This window comes from Phaenicophaeus curvirostris, chromosome 13, assembly GCF_032191515.1.
Source record: "Phaenicophaeus curvirostris isolate KB17595 chromosome 13, BPBGC_Pcur_1.0, whole genome shotgun sequence".
Lineage (NCBI taxonomy): Eukaryota > Metazoa > Chordata > Aves > Cuculiformes > Cuculidae > Phaenicophaeus > Phaenicophaeus curvirostris.
In genome coordinates this window covers 2,978,191-3,004,278 of record NC_091404.1, presented here as the reverse complement: position 1 = coordinate 3,004,278, position 26,088 = coordinate 2,978,191, and the positions used below count along the sequence as shown (strand labels likewise).

The 26,088-nt window shown below is 46.4% G+C and overlaps 1 protein-coding gene across 3 annotated transcripts in view; it reads right to left on the bottom strand.

Annotated features, from left to right (window-relative positions):
* Window positions 1–26,088, bottom strand: part of LOC138726229 (vascular endothelial growth factor receptor kdr-like) — a 149,150-nt gene that overhangs the window by 41,962 nt on the left and 81,100 nt on the right. For all 3 annotated transcript variants that reach the window (XM_069867788.1, XM_069867789.1, XM_069867790.1), the window contains 4 exons: window positions 20,232–20,382; window positions 16,854–16,959; window positions 7,551–7,659; window positions 624–917 (listed from right to left, as the gene is read on the bottom strand). In XM_069867788.1, coding sequence (XP_069723889.1) covers window positions 624–917; window positions 7,551–7,659; window positions 16,854–16,959; window positions 20,232–20,382 — 660 coding nt within the window. The remainder of the gene's footprint in view (window positions 1–623; window positions 918–7,550; window positions 7,660–16,853; window positions 16,960–20,231; window positions 20,383–26,088) is intronic.

Sequence of the window (26,088 nt, the reverse complement as noted above, 5' to 3'; positions counted from 1 at the left end):
CAGGACCTGTGGTGTTACTGTTTTTATGACAATAGAAGAGTTGAGGGCTGGGCATAAGTAAGAAAAACCTGTTAATGCAACAAAGTGCATCCCACTTACCCAGAATAACTGGTACACGTCACTGGATTATACACTGTACAGTGACATTTGTGATTGCATCTGCTGGGTCTAAAACTATCTGAGCACCTGTGAGTGACTTCCAACATCATCAAGCTGGGCTGACAGCCCCTAATGGTAGAGCTGTGCTGTTAGTAATGTGGTGGGGGATGCTCTCTCTCCTTAGTCTCTTCCAACCTGGTTATTCTATGATTCTATGATTGTAAATCCACACCCAGGATAGAGTTAGGAAGACAAGATGCAGCTGAAATCACCCTGTGTGTAAGGCAAATATTACAAGACCAGCGGTGGCTAGGTGAATAATATGTGTGGAAGTGTCAGTCCCAAACAGAATTGCAATGCCCTGCCCAAACCAGAGCACAAAGTCTGTACTGGGACAGTCCCTAGGAAGTGCTGGGCACCTTCTGCTTTGCAACACTTCCAAGGAAGCAGCAGACACCCAGCATTTCTGCTCCTGCAGCAGAACTACAGCCCGTCCCGTGCCACCTTCCATCAGCAGGACCTACCTCTGACCAGGAGCTGTGTGTGCCGTTCCAGCATGGCTGTGCTATTTTCCTGGTTCTGGGCTCTGCACTTGTAGAGGCCACTTTGTTCCTTCGTGACGTTGGTAATGATCAATGTCAAAGAGATGGAGTAGTTATCAGTTCTCTTGACCACTGAGTCACTGTGAGCCACCTCTGCAGATGGGTGAAACCAGGCCAGGTGATTGTAGATGTACCTGGAGGCCCGGCAGGTCAGCCAGACATCTCTCCCCACAATGGTTGTGACTTGTGGCTCTGCCTGCAACCCAGACGGCACATCTAAGAGGAAGAGAAAACGTGTTCACGATTAAGTCACCACTGAGAAGATCTTTGGCTGCCTGGTTGTAACTTGATGGTCAAATTTCAAAGCCCAGCTGTAATGGAATGAGATGGTTTTAATGCCTTTGCATATACAAACAAGCCCTGGGGAGGGAATGCACCTCTCCCATCCCAGCGCTGACCTGTGGTGGTCTGCTCCTTGGCATTCTAGTCATTACATGTTCGAGTAGTGAACTGAAAGCTTATAAATAGACATAGTTAATGGACTAAGCGCATTTAATCAAGAAAGACTTCTATCCAGGTAAACAAATGTGTTCATAAGCTCTTCCTCTTTCTGACTGCAGTCAGTGCTGGAAAGTAGAATTGCATGAGAACAGAGGGACCTATCCGCATTTCTCAGAGGTAACACTCTCTCTCTTCACACTGAACTATCTGCCCAACCCTCTCCTCTTTCAATCTTGCCAATATTTGTTTTCATAGAATTGTTAAGGTTGGAAGACCCCTCTCAGCTTATCCAGTCCACTCGTCAACTGAACCCCACCATCCCTGCTAAACCCTGTCCCAAAGAGCCACGGCCACATGGTTTTGAAGCCCTCCAGGGATGGAGATTCCACCACTGCCCTGGGCAGCCTCTTCCAGGGCTGCACCACTCTGTCAGTAAAGCAAGTCTTCATCCCATGTGCCTTGGTGAATATTTACTTGATCACTGAATGGATTCACTGACCCAGTGATGAAGCCTTGTGGCCTTCAGATTTAGCAGGGATATAGTCTGAGGCACGAGTCCAACCTAGGCACAAAAGAGTGAGCCGTTTCTTGCTATGTATTTAGTAAATCTTCACTGCAGAAAAAAAAATAATCAATTTTCCTGAAGTGAAATCTCTTTGAAGTCAAGAAAGAATGTTTTGGAGTAGAGTGCCGCAGTGTGGCCTCAGACACATTTCTATTACTGCATCAGCCACCAGAGACCTGCCCTTAAGTTGTGTTGGAAAATTCTCTTCTATTCTGTTCACTCTCTTGATTTATCCACCCAGCGAACCTGCATGGAAGTTCATGATAACCACAGTGACCTGGACTTATTCTCCTATCTGTTAGGTCAGGATTCCCAAGCAGCTGGGATTTCTGAGGGCCTCGTGATGAGTTTGACCAGGTGCAGTATGGGGATGGGTCTGTGACAGATCTGATCAGTGCTTGCTTCAGTACCAAGTTGCTATAAAAGGCTTTCTCAAGCTGGGATGAAATGGATGGGACCTTTCAAAGGACAGAAGGCAAAGGGGACCAAGCGTGCCTTGCACTTGCAATCTGACAAATTCCACATAGGACGTGGAATCTGGCCAGGGACTCACACTGCTAACTCATACAAAAAGTTACGCTGAAGCTATGGCTGAGCATAGATCACAAGGCTGTTGAAACAACCAATCTGCCTTATAATAAACCATATGTTATACAAAATACAGAGCCCTGAAGGAGCTTTCAGATATGATTAAAAGTCTCTCATATTCACAAGTCATCTGGAATAGAACCAATAGGCTTTGTTTCATGGTTTTTATAGACTGGCACCAGAAATGTTTTACAAAAGATCCCAAAAGAGCAGAGACCCCTCAGGCCACAGCTGTGGGAATTGTTTTTTCTTTTCTTTCCTTTTCCTGACATTTCAGTTTGCTCCGTGCAGTGTTTTGTTAGCCTCAGTTGCTCTCTTTCTTGCTTGGTGCTAGCTGTGCACTCAAATTGGCTTGTGTAACACATCCATTCTTCACATCTGATAACCTGTGGTTCCAACATGTCAACATGATGCTTATCAAAGAATTAAGGTCCAGTGAAAACACTGGGATGTGGCATGAGCAGTATCTCAGCATCTCTCCTGAATCTGTCAGCCCAAAACAGGGAAAAAGCGTCCTCTTAAGTTGCCGTTTTCTTAGTTAGTTAGAATCCTCAACATAAGAAGGAGATGGAGCTGTTGAAATGGGTCCAGAGGAGGCTACAAAGATGACCCGAGGGCTGGAGCACCTCCCATACAAGGACAGGCTGAGAGAGTTGGGGTTGTTCAGCCTGGAGAGGAGAAGGCTCCAAGGAGACCTTAGAGTGACCGTCCAGTACCTAAAGGAGCTACAAGAAAGCTGGGGAGGGACTGTTTACAAAGGCTTGTGGTGATAGGACGAGGGGCAATGGGGATAAAGTGGAGAGGGGCAGATTTAGACTGGCCGTAAGGAGGAATGTCTTCACTATGATAGTGAGGAGGCCCTGGCCCAGGTTGCCCAGAGCAGTGGTGGCTGCCCCATCCCTGGAGGGGTTCAAGCTTGGGCAGCCTGATCCAGTGGGAGGTGTCCCTGCCCATGGCAGGGGGGTGGAACTGGATGATCTATAAGGTCCCTTCCAACCCAAACTATTCTATGATTCTAGCTTTTCTCCTAAGCATTTGCTGTTCACTCCAGCAAGAGTTCTAGCACTAAGCCAGATAGATCTTTGTAAGCTCTTTGTCTTTAGTAAGCTCAGTGATCTGGGTGACCTCCAGCTTGAACTATCCTGTGATCCTGAGTGCTTGCTCTTGGTGAAAATATAATGTAAAGAAATGAGGTAGGAGTTTGGTCTCATTGCCCAGGTTAAGACCTGGTGAACCCTTGCATGTCTTCAAGGTGAAGTAACCCCCTTTCTCCTTGCTCTGCCTCTCTGGGAGCTTTTTCTTCGTAAGAGTTTCTGCGTACAACCTGCAGCCTCGTTTGTTTCGCAGAGTGAGTTTCCTTGAGTGGCTGTGGGAGAAAGTCAGCCCTGAGGGAAACACTCCATCCCTTGGAATGAGGTACGTGTGGCAGTGACAGCAGGGGCTGGAGCACCCAGAGACCCCGGACAGTTGGCTGCAGATTCCCAATGAATGGAATGTGTTCATTTCCAAGCCCTAAATCGTGAAGGATGCTCAATAGTTTTTCTTTGCTGCTGGACTTCACCAGTGCAGGATTTCTTCTACCAACTTAACATTCTGGGAGCAGAGGATCGACTTGTTTTTCTGATCGTTTCTTCTACTGACATTTTTTATTTAGCATTTGGAATATTTTTAGCTGGAACTTGCGCTCTTCCCTTCCATCTTGTTAGCCTTTCAAGAAGCTCTTTCAGCTCTGATAGAATATTCATTGATTTTCATTACAGTGGAAGGAATAAGAGAGAAAAAGTCTCTTTTGCTCTTCTCTCCTCCCACCTGGATTATCTGGGGAGGAACTGCAGCTCTGAGAGCACATTATAAGTCAGTTCATCTCTTAGACTCCTTTGCTTACACCATCTCAAACCTGAGCAGTGATTAAGTTCCTCTCTCGCAACAGATAGAGTGTTTTATAAGAGTCCTAATAAGTTGGCAAAAAGGATGCACCATGGGGCCTTTTTCTCTTTTATCAGCACTCACCAAACATTTGTCTTTCATATTGTGTTACAGTGTAGTAGCTGTGAATTTCACTCTCGACAGTGTGGGATTCCATGGCAAAATAGGGAAATGAGCCATCGAGGGAAGGTAAAAAGTCAGCATAAATCAAAATAAAGTCTGGCTCCATTTGTATTTACAAGGAATTAATTGGTTTTAATTTCCTGTGCTTTGCACAATAATCTATGTAATTCAAACCGCCTGCTCTTTCCCCAGTTCCCTCCCTGTGCCTGTCGGGGTGGGGGTTGCCATCAGGCATCGGCACTTAGGGACAGTGACAAAAAGGGATTGATGAGCCCGACCATCCGAAACAGCTTTCCCTAAATCCCATAAACATGTGAGGAATAAACAAATTGAGAGTGGCAAGCGGCTGTAGAACAGCCCAGGTCCTACATTGTTCTAGAATCTGATTTTTATCTCATGTTTGAAATAGAATATTTTCTTTCTGGTAGCAATCTTCAACTCCATTTTTTCTCAGTTGTTTTTACAATCAGATAAGCCCTTGGAAAAGGGGTTTTGTTATTATTTGTTATTCTTATCCTAATTTATTTATATTCCAAGAACATTCAGAGGTTTCATATGGGTGGGATCCCACTTTGTTGTGTGTAGTAGAAGCATACAAAGGCTCCCATTTGATTTACTGTGGACCTACAGTAACATACAGTTGCCCTTTCTAAGTTCAGAGCAGATATTAAAAGGTAAATAATACTTGTCCTTGGCAAAGAATACCTGCAGGAGACAGCAGGGAAGCTTTTCACTGCACTGGGATGGCTGCAGCCTGCCCTGAGTGTCCTAGGAACGTAGCGGGTGGTGGGCAGTGCCGTGGGGCAGTTCAGAGCATCCTTTGCCTTCCCCACATTCCCTCTGCCTAGGACAAAATCGCCATCTGGCTTCAATGGGAATCCTGGTGTCAAAGCTGCCGTAGGCAGGAGGCAGATTTTGTTTCCACAAGAAACAGCAAAAAAAGATTAACACAAAACAAAAATTCTGGAATAAGAGGCCAAGGCGTGATGGACAGCAGAGCATCTGCTGCCACGGACAACTTCAAGAGAACTCAGGGGGAACATCAGCAGTGGGGACATTGCAGAAAGAGTTCGGGAGGCTTCAGGGTTGTCACTGAGTGATGAAGTTTCTCATCACATTGGGCCCCTTATATGGGTGGGTTTCAGTGTGGTCTCCAAACCCTGTTGACCCTTCGCTGCCGTGAATTCTGCTGGCAAAGAGATGATTTAAAAATAGAGAGTAGTGCTATTTCTAGTGTCCGTGGGAGTTTTGGTGGGAGCTCTGCAGTGAGAGAACGAACAAGCTGTTGACATTATCCCACTGGGATGAATACATTCTTCCGCAATGAACGTGGTGGTGATGCAGACACCAGCTTGAACTAAAGCACGGCCGCAGGGAGCAGTGCAGCACCCAAGGGAGGTTCTCTGTGACTCTGCCGTGTCCTGACAAAACATCTCAACCCCAGCTTAGCAAAACAGGGTTTGAGGGAAGAAGAGTTTTCCTACCAGGGTGAAATTAACTAAGCTCAGTTCAGCCCAAATGTCTGAAAGCAGCTCATGATGCACCAGCTTCTTTGTCAGTAGGAGATAATGGGAGAGCAGGTCCTTAAAATCAGCAAGTTGCTGCTTTATTTGTGGAGTCCCACTCCCAGCATCCCCCTCATCCTCTCCCTGCCCTCCCTGATCCAGAGTCCCTCCCCAGCTTTCCTGGAGCCCATTTCAGGACTGGAAGCTGCTCTAAGTTCTCCCCACAGCCTTCTCTTCTCCAGCCTGAACAACCCCAACTCTCTCGGCCTGTCCTTTACATGAGGTGCTCCTGCTCTTGGATCATCTCCATGGCCTCTGGACCCGCTCCAACATATCCGCATCGGTCTTGTCACATCTTGAGCACCTCTTATGTGCTGTCTATATCTTCCAAAAGTACATCTTGAAAGGCATTTTCCTAAGTAAATAAGAGTTTGGGCTTTGGAAAATCTCTTTTGGAGGTCTAAACCCTCTTCCCTCTCTGTAAGGTGTCAGGGTGGTAGAAAGAATCTGTGAATGGAAGTGAAATCTTTCCCCCTTGTGGCATCAGGTTCGTTATAATTGGATGCTGTTTTTCATATCTGCAGTGCTGTGTAATCAGAATGGTTCTGACACTTCATGAGCCCCTTTTTAGTCAGCTTGATTTGCAATGTGCTGAATTACTCCAGAGCAATGGAGGCAAATGGCATAGGACGCAGGAGAGGCGGAGCAGCGCAGAGCACTGCCAGGAGCGAGCTTCGCCCTCAGCAATCACTTCATGGGGAAGAAACAACATAGTGAGCATCAGACATTTACCTTCCAGGACATTTCTGCACTCTTTGTTCTAAAACTTGTTATTTTGATGCAAATTCTACCAGCCAACATCCACTCATCCAGAAAGTGAGCACAGAAATTATTCGGTTTGTTCTGGTTAAGCACTTGAACAAGGCTGTCCCTGGACTCTTCTCTTTTGTAAAACTCCCATTCTCTCTTAAAAGCGTTATGTAGATCTTGATCTCACTACGAAAGAATTTCTGTGTTGAAAGGTTAAGCAGATATTTGTTTGGATTTGTGTTCTTTGGAGAACTAGCATGTCCACCTCCTCACTCCTTAAAGAGCTCTGGAAAGGCTAATTGCTCCGGCAGGGATCCAATGTCACAACAACTCCCGGTGATATCAGCCCTGGATTACACTTGAATATTGGCCTTGCTCACCTTTCCTATGGCTGCTGGGTTAATTGGAGACCAGCTGTTCTCCTGAGTCAGGGGGAGGCTGCAGGCCCTGGAAGGCTACAAAGGGCTGAGCTTTTGCTGGAGGTTTCCTGAGGACAGCGCTCACGTGTCGGGAGCATTGCTGTAAGACACGGGCAGCAAGGCTCAGGGCCTGCATCTGCAGCTTGAAAAGGGCAGAAGGGACATCAGGCCCTGGAACAGGTTGTCCAGGGAAGTTGTGGCTGCCCCATCCCTGGAGGTGTCCAAGGCCAGCTTGGATGGGGCTTTGAGCAACCTGACCCAGTGGGAGATGTGACTGCTCATGGTAGGGGGTTGGAATTGGATGGTCTTTGAGGTCCCTTCCAACCCAAATCATTCTGTATTTGTGTGAAAACACAACATGCAGGCATTCTCAGGAGTTCCGACAAGCGCTCCCCAGCCATATCGATATAAATCTTTACGGCAAAGCAGATCAGCAGCATCTTGATTGTGGGTAGCGTTTTGTGTTGCTTACCTGAGACGTAGAACTCAATGCGCCTCTCTTCTTCACCAATCTTGTTTGAAGCCACACAGTAATAGATTCCTGACGTGCTGCAGTTTTCCATGGTTAGCGTGCTCACAATCTGCCAAGCAAAGAGAAAAAGTGAAGTGGTGTGGCTTAGCAGACAGGCTGGAGAGTAGCAGCTAAGTGTGTGTTCTGTGAAAGAAAAATGTTTAACAAAGTGGTTTCTAGTAATGAATGATGCTCACAAACAGACAAGTGCTTTGGTTAGGTTTTTGGTCTCTGATCTGACATCACCAGTTAATTCTTGTCCCTCCTCATTCCTAAACCTTCTCCTTCTTTCCTTCCAGTCTCTCTGATGAAAAACAGGGTTCCCTTTTAATACCCTGACAAGGGCTTTCTGTCACAACATCAGCAAAAAGCTGAAGTGAAGGACCTGGAGGGTTCATCTAAGGCACTGGAAATGAAGCCCCGCATTCACCTATCTTCTTTTCTGCTTTTCTGTTGTGGTTTCCATGTGTGGTTTCCGTGTGTGGTTTCCCATTTCCACAGGAAGCAGGTCATTCATATGGATGGGCTGTAAAGAATATTGGAGGATTTTGCTTTGCTCTAACCCCAGAGGAGGGAGGGCTTTGGGCCCTAGCTCACTCAGAAATTGTGCTTGGAAGCCCCTTGATTATATAACCCTTCCTCAGAAGCTGACCACGACTGGTGTGGTAAGGAAGGAAGCCCTGGAGAAGCTGCTTGTACTAAAACACTTGTCAAATGGAGGAAGAAAGGGAGGATGGTGAAGGAGGAGGAAGGAACACTTGTCCTCTTCACCACATGGAGGAAGGAAGTGATTCAGACACTCAAACACATCCTAAAGAACTTGTGTTCCTTAAACATCCCAAGCCCTGCTTCTATACAGGGCATCTCTAGTGAGGAGCCAGCACAGGGCGCTCCCTGGCCCTGCCGGGATGTGGCATCAAGAGCTCGTGGAGGACTAGCCGCGGGTCACGGCTTTAGGTATTTCCAGTACTTCCTTTCGGCTGCCAGCGAGAATGCAGGGACTGCGCAAGCGACAGACATATTCTTGCAAGATTGCTTTGCTTCCCCTGCAGCCATTCACCTGAGGAGCTCTGAGCCCTCACATTTGGAACAAATATCACTTTCTTTGCCATCCTCTCTAAGGACTTTGAGAATCAAAACTTATAACACCCTCTGGCCCTTTGTTCTTATCTCCAGAGAGTCCTTTGAAGTGCACAAAAGCATCTCTGGACTTTCTTTTTAATATCCTAAACTAAACTCACCCGAGACATTCCTTTGCTCCTCATAAAGCCGCACCATGGTTGTGTCTGTACTGAGCGGGATGTATTTTCAGCGAGTTATTTAAGATTCTCTGAGATTTGGCACTTTAAATCCTGCAGGGAAATGAGTTTCAAAGGTTTTGATCCCAAGGGCATTTTGCGTTCTAGTGGGGAACACTTTGAGCAGAATAATGGGTAAGCGGGAAAGTATCTCTTGGACTTTTCATGGGCATCAAATACAGAAATCAAGCAGGAATAGGGACAACCCAAATTGAGGGGTGAAAACAGGAGACCAATCAACCCAGCTCCCTCTGGTGTCCACCAAAGAAAGAGCTGCATAGTTCTGATTTATTTATGGTGTGAAAACAGCTCGAAAGTGGATATAAAGTCCCCAAGCAGCAGTCTGCTCCTCCTCCTGTTGCTGTCCCTGCGGCAGCGGGCCTAACGCCACGGGTCGTTAACACAGCGCTGCGCTGGCTCTCAGCTGCAGACACTGCCTCCCGAATTACTGCTGAACCAGGACCAAGATCTTTCTTCTCGGGATTACTGGATCTTAGAATTTTATATCTGGGAATAGAAAAAGCCAATAGAAACGTTCGTGCTGCGGATGGAGATGATACGCTTGGATAGCTCTTTAATGGCTATTAGTCTTGCTAAGTGACAGCTCGAGACGGGGAGTCAAGGATAATGCTGGAGAGCCAGTTCAAATTGTAAAAGGGATGTAATTATCCATTTTGGAATGTGTCCAAATACTAGGGGTGAGACTGTGACTCTTCTAAATACTGATACAGTCCCCTAAGCTGCATTTGATGGGCCAAAGGTAAACACATACGTCTGTGCATGAGCAGACAGACACACTGACATCTCTTGGCTGCGCAACTCCAGAACACTCTGATGTGGTAGTGGGGAAAAAAAAGAGCAAATAGCTGTACTGAGACCTCGTCCTGGCTAATTTCAATTGTGTCTACATGTGAAGGTGAAAAGGGTGTGCAAATGGTGGTGGGAAACGATCTGGGGACAAATTCTTGGGAAAAAATCTACTGAGGAAAAGAGAAAAATTGGTTTTCTTGTTTGTGTGCTCCAAATTGCTGTCGTACACTTGGGTAGCAGCTTGCCACACACCTGAGCACAGGAGATAATGAACTTCACTATCTTGTCTTAGAACTCACACCAACCAGAGTTCCCCAAACTGTGATTGTCAAACCAGCAGCATCCAGCAAAGAAACAGATGTGGTCCTAGAGCTGATTTTCTTCCAAAAAGATGAATCCCTTGAAATCCTTCTCCATCAGCTTTTCACTCTCACTGTGTGCTGCTGGGTAATTCCCTGAGACTGGGAGTCCAGTTATCTTTACAGCATCTTAAATAAAGTTTGCATTTGCCAAACTAAACATAATAAAGATGCCAAACTAACCTAATCTTGGCACAGGCACTCAACAGACTGATGCTTACATGCACATGCTGTACCAAAGTTATCCAAATCCTCCTTCCCTCTGTAAGACCACATTGTTTTGTCTTTTACCAAAAAGAGCCTGAAAGAAGCATAGAGGAAGATGTGTAGGCGAGGTGCTCAGGGACATGGTTTAGTGGCAGATAGGAATGGGTGGACTCGATGAACCAAGAGGTCTTTTCCAACTTGGTGATTCTATGATTCCATGATTCTATGATCCTATTCACAATGCAGATGCCTGTCACTTGTTCATCACCTGTTATTGCAGGCAACCCCATCTGAACAACCTTGAAAATCTGAACATGGGTCACCAGGGGAGGTATAGGGATAATGATTTGTTCCTCTAAATGTGGTCCCTATACTTTCAACACAACCATTTCAAGGCCAGTCTGCAAAAAGAAGTTGCATAAGAAAATGGTTTGAACTTGAGCAGCCTGACCTCGCAATCTTTTCCCACTATTAACAGTGAAAACTGCTCGCAGGCTTCTCTCTCGGAGTGGCACAGCCCCAGCAGTTGGGGACCTTTAGTATACAGTGGAAAAAATTCAGAGGAGATAATCTCCTTTGTGCGCTTAGTCCATGCACCTGGAAAAGTATTTTCTATTCCTGGAATCAAAGCCAGGATAGAAAAGTTTGAAATATGTTGGCATTTGCCAGGTCTGGACTCATGGAATCACAGAAGGACCTGGACCGCATGGGACCGCTGATGGTCCTGCAGTCCTGGTGGTCTCTGGTTCTTCCTCTTGCTCAAAGCAGGGCTCGCTCCAAAGCTGTTTCTCGTGCCTCCTGCTTGGAAAGCTCTGCTCCCAGCCAACACTTTCTGCTAATCCTAAAGAATGATGCTGATGTGAAATCCGCAATTGCCCTGAAATGTCAAATCTCTTCAGAGAAATCACTGCTCACAGACTCTTTTCAGCCTGGAAGCCTGCAGTTTATAGTTTGCCTTCCACTCACTGTCCTAGTCCAGAGTGGTTCGAACTAAATGCCGCGTTAACCCTTGCCAACATGCTCCAGCCACAAGCGGCAGCACAGACTGTGGGGCAGTTCAGTCCTTGCTTCTGTGCAGCCTCTGCTGGAACCAATCTTAATTAATACCAAATTATTGGCATGGCACGTCTAGATATCCTCCTAGCAGGAACTGGGCTGAGATCCCATGAGTTCACCGCATACCAAACACGAATCGCCCTTCCGACCAGTTTTGATCGCCTGTATTGAATTTGGAGCTAAGGGGCTCCATTTCCTTTTACTTAACCCAAAGGCCACCCAATCCTAAAGAAGGGATTATTAGCTAATAAATAATTACTATAAAAGAATAAACTCAGTTTAAAACTCAATAAGAAAAGAAGTAAAAGGCCTGATGTATGAAGAAACAGCTATGACAAGTAAATAAGCATTGCTGCTGGGAAACCTCATAATGGAATCGTTCAATAGAGTCCATATGTCCTGTGCTGTAATGTTCGAGCTGATAAAACCACGTTATTTTAGAAGCGGCCAAACAACATTCCACAGCCATGTACCATGAGTGTTTTAAGACATCTTGTAGTAAGGAAAGAGCAGTGAGGCCTTTTTTTTTTAGGCTGGAGCCAGCATGAATTAATATATCTTGTTATTCCTTGCTTTCTCCTTCCTTTGTCTAATCCCTGCCTCCAACGGCTTTAGTTAACGGTTTGTCTCTCTTTCACTTCGTTAGCTGTATGTGGGCGAGGATGAGGAGCAGAAAAAGTGGGTGGAAAGCTTCTCAGCTGTCTAACGCTGGCAGAGCTGGGGTGGAGGGGGCTGGAGGGAGATGGAATTATAGGAACTTCACCAGAGACCCTGCAAAGAGAACGTTCAGCGAGTTCCCAATCCGTCTACTTGAATGGCATGGGGTAACACTTACTTTTATAGCCTGACGATTCAGATCTATGATAAGAGTTAATTCATTCAAAACATGCTAAAGGATGGACTGAGGACAAGTGATAAGAGAAATCATGAGCTGGCTGAGATCTTTTAGGGTTTTCTCTCCTTTTGGCAGTGGGTGCTTCTCTCCCTGTAAACCGTAGTACTGTGCGCTAGGGAGCGGTGCTGGATGAGCCTGTTCACAGAGGCTTGTAGTGATAGGACGAGGGGGAAACGGGTGTAAACTGGAGAGGGGCAGGTTTAGACTAGACATAAGGAGGATCTTCACCATGAGATCTCTTCACCATGAGAGTGGTGAGGCCCTGGAACAGGTTGCCCAGGGAAGCTGTGACTGCCCCATCCCTGGAGGTGTTCAAGGCCAGGATGGATGGGGCTTGGAGCCCCTGATCCAGTGTCTCTGCCTAAGGCAAAGGGGCTGGAATGAGATGATCTTTAAGGTCCCTTCCAACCCAAACTATTCTGATTCTGTGACTCTATGAGGCAGGAAACTGGAAAAAACTGGAGGTTTGCGGTGCCTCTGGAGAAGCTGGTGTACAGCATGGACCGACCACTCTCTTGCCGAGGGCAGGTGGGTAGATGCCGGCCAGTTGTGAATGTTCCTCACCCCCAAACTTCTTCCTTGCACCCAGTGACTGCAGGCTATTTGAGAGGGCAGGCAAGGCAGAGGGCCATTTCTTGTGTCCCTGCTGCATGCTGGGCTCTCTCAAGTGGTCTCACCAAGGACAGAGTAGTAGTTCACGTGCTCCTGTGCTTGTGTAGTGCCTGGCACATCTGGGCTGGTCTCCCTGAGGGCAGATGCTTTGTTCCAACCCCGAGCCGTGGGGCTGCTCGCCTTCCCCCACAGAGACCAATGTGACAAGGCTCGTGGGAGCTCACAGGGACAGGCACCCACGCAGGGTGACAGATGGAAACAGCCCCGCGGGGTTGTTCACACATCGCATCCTGCTACTCTAAATGCAGTCTTTTTGTTCCTTCAGGAGGTTTAAACCTGGCATTTTGGGGTCAGTTTTTTTGAGTGGTTATGAATTTCACCGGCAAAAGAGATGCATGAGTTTCATTGCAGAAACATCCACGAGGCCAGGCCACGCTCTTGTAGATGCATGAAAGGGAGAAAGGAGAGGAAAAGAAACCCCCAAGGAGGACTGAATTATGCATGGATCTTGCTGTTCTGTTTTGCTATGAGCTCTCCTCCCTGGCTTAGACCAGTATGTTTAGTTTACTAACAGGAAAGAGAATTAAATCGCAACCTGGTTCCTCCCAACTTGAAGAGGAAATTCAGGCAATTCAGGCAATCCTGGGGGTTTTACCTGGTGTTAAAAAGCAGCCTGGTTGCTACACAGGAGTTTAAATTACAAAGTGGAAAGTTCTATATTGTCTCAAAATCACCTGGAAAATTAAACCTGCCTGATGCAATCGCCTCAACCACTGTTTAAGCGAAACTTCACCCAAGTCCATCATAATTGTATTGATAACCACATGGGGTTTCTTAGGAGTGAGACTTAGCCTTTAGAAGACAGGATAGGAGGAAACTCATTTCTCTCTGTGTGCTATGAGTATAATGAAGGTGACGAGACCTCAATTTTACACACCACTCCTGTCAAATAGATGACTAATGAGCTTGAGGTAATCAGAGATCACATTGAGCATCAGTGGCCAGCTGGAAAAATCCTTGCTATCTGTTCTGCTTACCAGCTTCTGAGCATGATTGTGGATCTCGTAGTTCCTGGGGGTTTGCTCTCAGATCCTTCGCATCTCTACAATCTAATATGCTTTTTTCAGACATCGCTGAGTCAGCATCCAGTGCTGTCGTCCTTGGAGGGGGAGCACTACGGATGCTGAGGAATCTTAGGGACGGGGTAAATTCCACCTTCTGCCCTGAGACTCCAGATATCGTTGGACAGGCTGAAACCCCATAGGAAAAACACCCGATCTCAGCTAATCCCAGCTTTATAGCACAGTCAGTAAAAGCTGTGCTCTGTCAAACTCCAACATCTTTATGATTTCATCTGGCTGGTTGATGCAGAAGAACTGCTTGCTAGGATGTGGTGGGAATGGATTGGCCTGTTTCCTGTCTATGCCATTTCTGATGGGAACGACAACTGATAAAACACAAGAAAAAGTCTGAAGGCTTTTAGTTTTCATCGGCGTCTTTTCTTTGAATTATATTCCATTATCTAAAGACTCCACTGAACACTGATAGCCTTGGTCTTCAACAGGGGAAGGAGAGGAATTGTCTGCCAATGCAAGCAGAGACCCGAAATGCTGAAACCAGAGATTCACAAAACCTAGGTTTATTAATTTGAATAAATCTTAATCAGGACATAAAAATTCTTAGGAACCACCTCAGAATGTCTTTGCAACCAGTGGATTAGCAGGAGATGGAAATGATGGCTGTACTATAAATTGTAAATTATATAACTTGTAAAGAAGTATTTTTATGAAATTTTAATAATGAAATACGTAAAACCTGAAGTTAAAGGGTTGTGGGCTGTGCTTTTTCACATGACTAAAAAAGAAACAGTTCAGGATGTGTGGATTCTACAGAAAGGGCAGAAAGGGGATGCTAGGGGAGTGAGGAGCAGCCTCAGGGCCGTGTGTGGTACTCCAGGTATGTGCAGCAGCAAAGCTCTTGGGGAGCAAGAGGAGCCCTTTGGGAGGACTGTGTGAGGTCCTGGCATTGAGGTTCCCTTATTAACATTGTTTCTGCTACGCTGTTGTGCTTCCCTTCTCCTAGCACTCTGGTGTCTACCATATTCTAGAGGCAGGACACTTGGGTGCTGTCAGGACTGACCCATGGGCAAGGCTGCAGTGTCCTCTGCCAGAACGGAGCTTCTCTCTGGCTCCTGTACCTGGAAACTGCTGCCCCTTTTCTTTCTGGGGAAGTCAGGTGATAGGAAAAAAGTCCCTAATCAAGCACTAACGTGGACTTACGGATATGTTTGGAGTGCCTCACTGGATCCAGGAGCTCCGTGGCAGAGCGGAGTCTCTGAACTCCATGGAGTTCAGACACTGCAGCCAAATCCCATCTAAACTCTACCAGCAGACTAAAATCTCAGCCAGTTGCATATTTGCCTCAGCGAAGTTGGTCAAAGAAGGAATGGGAGCGGTGCATGTAATAAGCCAAAGGAAAACGTTTCTGATGCATTGGTGACGTGCCTCACTGTCCTAGCACATGGGACAATTCACTCTTCTGTGGGGACTGACAGAACTGTAAGACTGACCATCAGCTCTAAACTGAGCTCTTGGACACCAGACCATATATTCAGACAGACTGAGTGTGTATGGAGGGGAACAGTAGCCTTGAGAGCTGTAAAACTCTTGGCAGCCCATGCAGCAACCAGAAAGACTTAGAAAAGGAAGAACCTTTGTAGGCGCGCGTCGCCAGCCTCCATTTTTCACAGGTAATTAGCACATTGTCCATAGTTACTTTTACCTGAGATCTAAAATTTTTGGAGAACAGATTAAGAGCAGAGCTTAAGGGGCACTGTGCCATCTAAATAAATCCAGTTTATAAAGGGGAAACTCAGGAATGAAATGCCAATGCTGCTTTTCTCCTTCCCAGCCTGCACTCCAGGTTTTCAGAGCTCTGCTTTAGATTATGTTTGGAGCTGGAAAGTCTCCATGAGAAAGAGCAGATGGCTGAGGCACTGATCCTGCCAGATGCTGATTTAGTCTGGACCCAATCCAGAAGAGCACTTTACTTTGTGCTTAACTTTAAGCATGGGAGTAGCTCAAGAATGCTTGAAGTTGTACCAGGATACGAACTGCAACGTTCAGCACCTTGCAGGATTAGGCATGAAACTACCTGGAGGATCCACCTTGAAACCTGTAGCTGCAAAACCACTGCTAGAGCCATGGATCCCTGCTAAGTCCAATGGGAGTAGGACCACTGCCTGGGTTGGAGGAGCCAAGGAGGAGCCAGCAGCTTGTGACTCTACAGCAGGATGGTTGCATCAATTCCTTGTGGATTAGCACAGGGCTGTGGGAACAGGAACACTCCAGGTACCCAGGAGGCATTTCACACATAATTTGGAGCTGGGATCTGTGCAGCTCATGCCAGGAGGGTGCTCCTGGTGCTGTTGGGAAGGGGGAGTAGACAGGGATGTGCAGAAAGGAGGAGATCTTCCTACTTTCATTGTCTCTGTAACATGATTAGCAACCCAAATAGGTAAAGAAAGGCTGAGAGCTCCAGCTGAAGCAGTCAGGTACCTCAGGAGCTTATACAAACTGAAAACCAGGCCAGGTATCACTGGCCACCGGCCTCTGAAATGGCACAGCCTTTTAAACCCTCCTGCTGGAAGAGCAGCCAGGGTTGGGCAGTACAAAGTGCTCTAAGTACGAAGCTATTAATGAATTTAGAGTCCTTATCAGTTGTAGGCGCTTCACAGGACCCCTCCTGCACTGACCCACTCTCACACTTTCTGAAGACTGAGGGAGACAGAAAGGTTTTCGACCCAGAAGTCTTTGGAGAGCTTTAGACAGGGTATGTGACATCATTGCCAGAAATCCCGGCATTTGTAAACAGAGGAGATCTGAAAATGATCCCAGGGCTGTGGAATTCGAAGCATGCTGACAATCTGCAGCAGCTTGGGAACTGCTGGGAGAGATCTCCGGGTCCCCTTCTGAAAGCCCACTGCTATTCCATGACATCATTGCTTGGATGTTCATAAGACACATACCTTTCTCTTATCCCCAAACTTCACTATGATGTTTTCGATGCTTCTGATCTTGTTGCCTATGAACATGTTCTCCTGAACTGCAACTTTTTGCCCCTCAGGATTGCACCTGGAGGTAGAAAAGCAAAGGTGATATTCAGGAACCGTACTCACAACAGATAACTCAGGGAGGCATTTTTAAATAGAGAATATAATTCTTAGACAATAGTTTTAGGTCTTAGAATCTCCTAGAAGCTGTTGCTGCTGGAGACTGGCACCTCTTCATGATGCTGCTGTGTTCTTTCATAGAATCATAGAATAACCAGGTTGGAAGAGACCTACCAGATCATCGAGTCCAACCATTCCTATCAAACACTAAACCATGTCCCTCAGCACCTCATCCACCCGTGCCTTAAACCCCTCCAGGGAAGGTGACTCAACCACCTCCCTGGGCAGCCTCTGCCAGTGCCCAATGACCCTTTCCATGAAATTTTTTTTCCGAATGTTCAGCCTAAACCTCCCCTGGTGGAGCTTGAGGCCATTTCATCTCGTCCTGTCCCCTGTCACTTGGGAGAAGAGCCCAGCTCCCTCCTCTCCACAACCTCCTTTCAGGTAGTTGCAGAGAGCAATGAGGTCTCTTTGTTACGACATTTCACAATTACTTATGGAGCACCTTGACAGAGGCAGGCAAAGATCAGGATATGACCAGCACAGAACCCCCCTCTCAGCTTTCTGAAGATTGAAAATAGTAAATGCTAGACAATTAATTAAGCCATGTGAGTTTAATCTGGCTAACATAAGTTACGCTGCAACCCAGTGCAGTTGTGGCTTTTTAAGTGCTCTTTTAGCACTCGTAGCCTAGTTCAAAATTCAAAACACCAGTCTTTCAAAACTGTGGGGAGGTCAGTGGTGTTGAGCGTGTCTGTCTATCTGCTCAGCTTCCCCACATGAAGTGTGGGCTGAGGGAGGTGAATGGATAAATGCTGGGCTAACAATAGCAGAAGGCCCCTTTTGTATTGCAAATTCCCCAGCAGCCAAGCAGCCACATCTCAGTTATCAATCCTCATTTTTTAATTATGGGCAAGAAGCAATCCATGGAGCACGGCACACAGAAAGGCAGATCTGCACCATCCGAGGCAAAGGGCTTTTCTATCTTCTTGAACGCCAACCCTTGGCATAAATGAGCAGAGACACAGGTCTTTGCAGGGTGCCAGAGCTTCAGCAAGGCCAGAGCTCTAGGTGGTGCCAGCTCTGCAACTCGAGGCAGCCTTGCATTTTAAATTGCCAGTTCAGCTGCAGTCCAGCAGGGCTGGATGCTGGGAACTGTGACTCTGAGACAGCACGTTAGTGAAGTCGGTTCAGTTCCACAACCAATTGCAATGGAACCTTGCACAGGTCATCACCATGCGCAGCAGGGAAATGTCCTTATTGCCTCCTCTGCCTCTGCCTCCTCTGCTGCACTTCCCGTGGCCGGTCCCAGTGGTCTCCGAGCCCACCATAGCAGATTAGGATTAGGATTAGAGGAGGGAAAACGAATATGGACTTCTATAGGTGATGACCAAGGGCCAGTGCTACAGGAAACCTATTCATAAATCAACTGTGTCTTTGCTAAATCCACACAAGATGCCTGGGTAACACCCTGGGTCAGGGGAGGGTTTATAGCTCTCAGAAGAACCTAATTAGAAGATGTCTTGAGCGACTTCCTGCAAGGCACCACTCTGTCTTGAGGATGAAGGGAAAAAAACTCAACGGAAACAAATCACTTCGCAGCTCTAAGGAACAATGATGGTGTTTTGGGATTCAGTAAGTGCATTGGTGAGGAGAGGGGAGAGAAAGAGAGAGAGAGGAAGTGAGACAACAGAAGGAAATGGGGTCTGTGTCATTTCCCACAGGAATCCTCCCACAGCTTCTGCTGGAAAAAGATAAGGCTGCCCCGGAGGCAGGAGGAGGTAGAGTCCGCTCTGCAATTGTATTTAAATTGATAAGATCAGAGAGGCAGGGAGCTGGAACGAGGGTTATACGAGGTTTTTTGCCACCAGGTTGCTGGTTCAAATCTGGCTTAATTTGGCATTCATGACCAATTCTGTCTCCCTAGACAAAAAAGTCTGGAGACAAAAAGGTCTGGAAACGATCTCAGGTCATCTCCATGGCTTTCCTACAGAAAGCATAGCCTGTTTCCTTTGGGCGTTTCCATTCTGTGCCTGTTGAACACCTCCGAAGCAGCAGCTTGTGTGCTTTCTACTGACCTGCGATGCCAACAGCCCTACCTAAGCCTACAAATCTCTTGCTGGTTTGTTCCTCCAGGAGCAGCGTGACTACCTAAATGAGGTTATGGGCTACTTCACATGTGGAGGGACATGAGGTCGCTTTTCAGCCCCAACCTGAGACTAGGACACCTGATATCACCGCAACTGCCGTGAAGCTGGGAAAGGAGCTTCTCCTTGTGATCTCTCCCAGTCTCATAGCCTGCCATTTGCAGCACTGAAATGGTGAGAAAATAAGGAACCACGCAGCAGCTTTCTCTCTTGCTTCCTAGATAATTTTTTAATAGATGGAAAACCTGACTTCAGCCCTGTCATTGGAGGGAAGAGTGGAAGGGCAGTCAGAGTTGTTATACTCCTGAACATCCCCTGGGGCTTCCAGGGGAAACATTCGGGCCTTGGCCAAGACCTCTCTTGACAGTTCGCTCTGCTCATACAACAGCAGGAGCAAAGAAAATGTCTGCTTGTAATAAGGTGGATCTCAAAAGGCATTTTGTGTTTAAACTTGCCTCGTTCCTCTCTGACAGTTTTGACCCAGTGACTTGTTTCTCTGTCTTCACACCTCAGACTGTCCCAGACTTCAGCAAGGAAGGGCGCTCGGTAAGGCACGAGGGCTTGGCTGCCTTTTCCAGCTTCTGCAACGCAGATGCTGCCCCAGAAGCCCATGCTCCGTGTGCGCTAGTGAAGACAGCCCTTAGGGAGTGGTGTAAATTCCATCTGGCAACTAACTGAAGCCAAGCCTTTAGCAGGTTTGTCTGACAATAGCTCTTAAAGGCAAAAAACCATTTGTTATCTACGCAGAAAGCACCTGTTTTTCCTTTGTCAGCCGCATAAGCTGTATCCAGGGGGTGTAAGAAAAGATCTTGGTAACTCAGAGAGACTTTGCTGGTCAAGTTAAAGAAAAGTCAAACTTAATCTTTAGTCACTTTAAACTTATTTGGCACATTTCTTATAATACAGAAGGTGTTTGTAACTCCAAAAAGCTCATACACAACCATGTCTGCTGGGCTGACAACCCCTGAGATCCTCAGGCAGGAGTCACTGATTGTGATTTTTAGCTAAGATAAAGAATGTGTACTGGAAAGAAAAAGTCATAGAAAGCTGTTTTGCAACATGTTCGTCCATAGGAATGTCGACTTACAGCACGTCTGCAAGGCTGCAGGGCTGCCACTTCCACTCGATCTTTGGGTCAGGATTCCCAGTTACGGTGCACTGGATTTTGTGTTTGCTTCTCAATTCCACCCGCTCAATCTTATCAAAATCAGTTTCTTTTTCATAGATTTTGGGTCTCTCTAAAAGAAAAAAACAACAAAATAAACACAAATGAGCAAATTCCATTCCTGGTCATGGTCCTGTTTTCATCAAATGTTTTGAAGTTTTTCACTGTGATCAGTCAGTGGGGATGTAGAGAAGGACTGAAGCTGTAGGGAAATTAGCAGTAGCACTGAAAGTAAACATTTGCAGAAACATGGGTTTTAGCTGTGGTGTTTCAGAAAATACACTGAAATCATAGAATCATGGAATCATTGCGGTTGGAAAAGACCTCTAAGCTCATTCAGTTCAATCATCAACCCAACCCCACCGTGCCTACTAAACCGTGTCCTGAAGAACCACATCTAGATGTTTTTTGTACCCCTCCAGGGATGCAGACTCCACCACTGCCCTGGGCAGCCTCTGCCAGGGCTTCACCACTCTGTCAGTAAAGAATTTTTTCTAATATCCTATCCAAGGTTCCAGGTTCTAATATTGAATCTAATGCCTAAATGATTCCACATTTATCCTGATTGCTTTCAAATGTTGTCATAGACCTGCTCTGCTTCTGGAAATGTTATGCCATGAAATGTTTATTGGCCAGGGACAACAGGACCAGGCTATAGTCTATGTACTGTGAGCAAAATAGCCTTCAGCTGCTGATGTTCCTGAGTGGAACCTTCTCAAACAGCAGCTATTCTGCAGTGCCAGTACCATTATGCAGGTTCTCTCCAGGGCTTAGAGGGAAATAAAAAAGGCTTTTTGATTTGAAAACTTCGCTTTCCTTTTCTGTCTATGTGTAATGTGGACTGGATGGAGAGGTGAGGAAAGCAAGGAAGAAGTGGGAAGAAAACACTTGTAGAGCACCGCCGAGAAGTTCTCACCACCAGCAAACCCATTCAAACTGTCACTGCATTCTCCACATCTGGAGGGGCTGCAAGGTCACACTCTGGGACTGCAGGGCTCTCAAGAATGAAATTTTGTGCAACACTTACAGGGCTCCTTGTTGCCAGCAGGAAAGAAACGCTTGGTCCCATCTCTTCCAGCTCCCACGGGAACATTCGAAAATGAGAAATAATGCTAAGGAATCTGCAAAGTGAACTGAACTTTTCCTAACCTCAGAGAGGGTGGGTTTGAGTTTGGGGTGAAAGCACAGGCTCTTCCCTTATGCAGACAGCTCTGCCCATCCCGTATCTCTTTGTCTGCTTCTCATAACAGGAAATCAAACAGATTTATGGGTCGGGTCCCTCTGTGGAACACCTCTGCGCAGCCAAGAGTGGCTACTTTACGCTGAGGGCTTCTGACAACTTGGGAAATGGATGTAGATTAGATTTCTATTTTTTTGGGTTAACTTATTTTTTCTGCTGTCAAGGAGGCCCCAGATATGTAAATATGAGCTACTGCCCACCTCATCAATCTGGAGCCCTTTTCCTCTTCTTTTTAAGAGCTTTTTTTCCCTTCCAGCCCTCTGCTCTTAAGAGAGGACTGACCAGGCTGATCCCATGTCTTGGAGGAATCCTCGCTTTCTATTTCTCATGGCTGCCAGGGCAGACTCTGAAAGGTGTTCTGACCTCATCGTTGCCTGAAAATGCTTCAGTGTTTTTTTCGCCACTGCAGGAAAGGAGCAGGGACTACAGTTGGTTCACCCATATCCTAACTTCCATGCTATAGTGAATCATTAGCTGCTTTAAAGAACCTCCATTAGGTCCTGATTAACATTTCACTTGTCAAACGCTGATGACAGGCCCTCTCTGGTTTCACTCATGTTGTCTTTTGCTTCTTTGATCCCTTTTGGCTGAGTCTTGTATTCCCGTCTGCCTGCAGATGATGTTCTATTGGGCTCCAAAAATCCACTTCTCACTCTGTTGTCTTTTTAGACAAGGAAAGGGATTGTCTTTTGGTGAAGGTGAAGGTGAAGATGAAGAAGAGAGCAAATGGGAGAGAACATCAGATTGTGGTTAGGTTCTCTCAAACTCCTATTCTCACCTGCAGTGAGGACACAGAGGTACCTGCACCACATTGCTCTGGGTTGTGCAATGTTAGGACCATGAAGGTGATCCGAGGGCTGGAGAACCTCCCATACAAGGACAGGCTGAGAAAATTGGGCTTGTTCAGCCTGGAGAAGAGAAGGCTCTAGGAAGACTTTAGAGCGGCTTCCAGTCCTGAAAGGGGCTCCAGGAAAGCTGGGGAGGGGCTTTTGATCAAGGAGGGCAGGAATAGGATGAGAGGTAGTGTCTTTCAGCTGCAAGAGGGGAGATTGAGAAGAGATCTTGGGAAGAAATGTTTTGCTGTGAGGGTGGGGAGGTCCTGGCCCAGGTTGCCCAGAGCAGTGGTGGCTGCCCCATCCCTGGAGGGGTTCAAGGCCAGGTTGGATGGGGCTTGGAGCCCCTGATCCAGTGGGAGGTGTCTTTGCAGGGGGTCCCTTGTGGGACTGGATGGGCTTTGAGGTCCCTTCCAACCCAAACTATTCCATGATTCTTTGTCCTGCTGATAAAGTACTTTGAGATTTACGAGCAATTCACAGCACAAATTATTGGGTCTAATGTTGAAGATCTTGTAACTGGCATATCATTTCCCATCAATAAATTATTCCTGATCATAAAAATAATAATAATAATAATAATTTTGTACAACTCCCTGGAGAGAGCAGCACATTTTTCATTATCTTGGACATTGCAGCCTCCAATCTTGTGTTCGCATGATTGGACTGACATCAAAAGCGTGATTTTCACTTGGAGAAAGAGGCTCTAAGTTCAGTGTGGAAGGTTACTCAAGTGTTATGTGAAAGGTTACTCAAGTGTTATCTGTTCCAGGCTGTAGGAACAAAGCTTTCTGCACTCAGGGAGGGAGAGCGTGTGTTTGTGTGTGAGAAAGCATGGGGGTATAAGGCTAGATTACAATCTTTGAATATTAGGAGATTTTTCTGTACTCTCGTGAAATGTTGACCATGTCATTTAAATTATCCTTCTAAAAAAGAAATAATAATTTTAACTTGATCCGATTCCAGTAAGAACATACAGGAGTGACGAATGAATTCCTAATTCCACAATTACTTTACTACATGGCAGTATTAAGTATCACTTGAAACCTAAAATGAGTTAAAATGATTCATTGAGTGACATAACTATTATTTATGAGCTTTGTGCAATTCTTATCTTAAAACTTGAGGGCTGGCTAAATGTGCCTCCCCATCATTTCTCTCCCGGTGCCTCCCAGCAGAGTCAGCGTGGGGCAGTCGCTGGTGATGGGCACAGGTTCAGGCATCACCACAGTGTGGAAAAGCATCTCTGTCTCTGCCTCCCTGCACAGGTTGCAGTGGGGGGGGGGGTTCATTCTGTAATATGGTGCCACCAGTGGCCCCAGCGCACTGCGGGTCTGTGGGGAACTCATTTAGGGGATATTCCTTGGGCTGAAGACTCCCCAAGCCTCTACATGCTATCCTGGCCGTTTTACCTCTTACCCTGCCCCCCGGAGACAGCTGAAGCTTTGCTGTTTACTCTGCTTGCTGCTGGGCCAAATGCTCTTTACCGTAGTTGCCTCTGTCAGTGATGGGAACAAGCGAGCTGTCTGCTGCGGTGGATACTGGCCTTTGGATTTGCTCAGATCATCATAGAATCATAGAATTGTTTGGGTTGGAAGGGATCTCAAAGATGATCTCGTTCCAACACCCCTGTGATGGGCAGGGACACCTCCCACTGGATCAGGCTGCCCAAAGCCCCATCCAACCTGTCTTTGAACACCTCCAGGGATGGGGCAGCCACAACTTCCCTGTTCAACCTGTTCCAGTGCCTCACCACCCTCACAGTGAAGAAATTCTTCCTTATGTCTAGTCTGAACTCAAGTCTGATAACTCAAGTTGGCTCAGTGGGCTGGTATCTGCAGCTCTTATCTGCAGAAAGGCTCCCCACATTGGCCATTCGCCTGGTGAGGAGTTCTGAGGCCAGAGGCAGTGATGATCTAAGTACCTAGTGCTGACTAAGCAGCATCGTGGATTATGGACTCTTAGAATCATAGAATAGTTTGGGTTGGAAGGGACCTTAAAGATCATCCAGTCCCAGCCCTCCTGCGATGGGCAGGGACACCTCCCACTGGATCAGGTTGCTCTTGTTTATCTTCATTCTTGTTTCAATGTGGGGTATGGCTCATAGGATGAATCCATGGGTAAGCACTGCCAAATCCAAGTATGTTTCTGGTTGCACCTTGAATTATCCATCTAAAGTGTGGATTTGATTGATGCACATACATTTGTGTGTGGATTGCTGCTATTTCAGTGGGTTTTTGGGAATGGAGAGCATCGCCTGCTATCCCACTTCTTTCTTCCCACTTCCCCACCTCTGATCCCTCAGGCACTGCCCTCCCCAGGCTGAGTTTGCTCAAGCAGAAGCCAAACAAACTTTAAAAGCTTTCTCGTCTCTGCCTGCATTTGGATAGTGCAACATTGAGATGGCTTTAAATGTATCAAAATAAATGGGTTTTCATCCTCTTTGGCTTAAAGTGTGATTGTGTCCCCAACCAGCTTTGCAGAGGTGCAATTGCTGGTGTGAGAGCTGACCTGAATAACCAAGCATTTGGCGGCTGCTGCACTGTGAAATGCAATCACCAAGAAGTTCTGCTCACTGTGAAGTTCCCATTGATCAGCATTGGGGAAATCACACCTTCCTTTCTAGTGTTATCTTCAGCTTGTGGCATTGGGAGCAAATAGCAAGTACAAGGACTGGGCCATTAACCCTCTGGCATTACCTCCTCTATCTCTAAATTCATTGCAGGTGTTATTACAGGATTGCACACTTGTCACCCAAAGGAGCATCCAAACACAGAAGAGCAGCACATGGAATGGTTCCCGGCTTTACGCCCAGTGACCTCTGACTGAACTGCTCTGTACACACCTTCCCCAGTACCATTTAAACTGGATTTCAGAAACTCTTGTCACATTAAGCACATCATTAAAATAACAGGGGGTTCCAGTCAAACATTTAGTCTCACCCTTATGTATTTTGCTGGACATAAGGCTTCATTAAAACTATTGGTAAAGTGGCAACTTGCTTTCTATTTATCCTCTCTGTTTCCCAAAAGTAAAAATAATTAGCACTTTAGAGCCTTTCACCTAGTGTTTGTACAGGACTTAATGAGGAGATAAGCTTTGCAGGTTGAGCTGAGGGAATATTCTGTAAGGCAGGAAAGTCATCGATGCCATTTGGGACTTGACAGACAGAAAAAGAGGATGAAACTGCCCCCAGAGCAAAACCACTTTGTGTTCAGCCGACAAAGATTTCTGTGGTTTGTGGTTTTATTTATTTATTTTTTTTTAAGGGAAAGGAAAGAGTTAAATGACTTGAAAACACAGATTTTGTTTGAGGTTGAATAGAACTTTGTGCCTGACCCCAGCTGATTCTGTCTAGGTGGTTTTCTTTGTTTCGTTCTGTTTGCTTTTCTGTTGTCCCATGGCACCTTTGAGGAAGCAGATGCCAAGATGAAATGAGTGGCCAAAACCTCTCTGTGAGTCAATACCTGGCCCAGGAATAGAATTAGGGTCACTGACCATCGGCTGCCTCCCTAATCTCTAGCACATCCCCCTGCTGCTGGTTTGTAACCTGCTGTTACGGGCTGGGAATGCCAATGGGGTGGAAGCACATGGAGTAGGAGCCAGGGGGCTGAATGCTGTATGAAGAGATATTAAGAAAAATCAGAGGGTACTTGACCTACCCTACAGGGAATTTGGTTGTTATTGTTTGGAATTTGGAATTGGC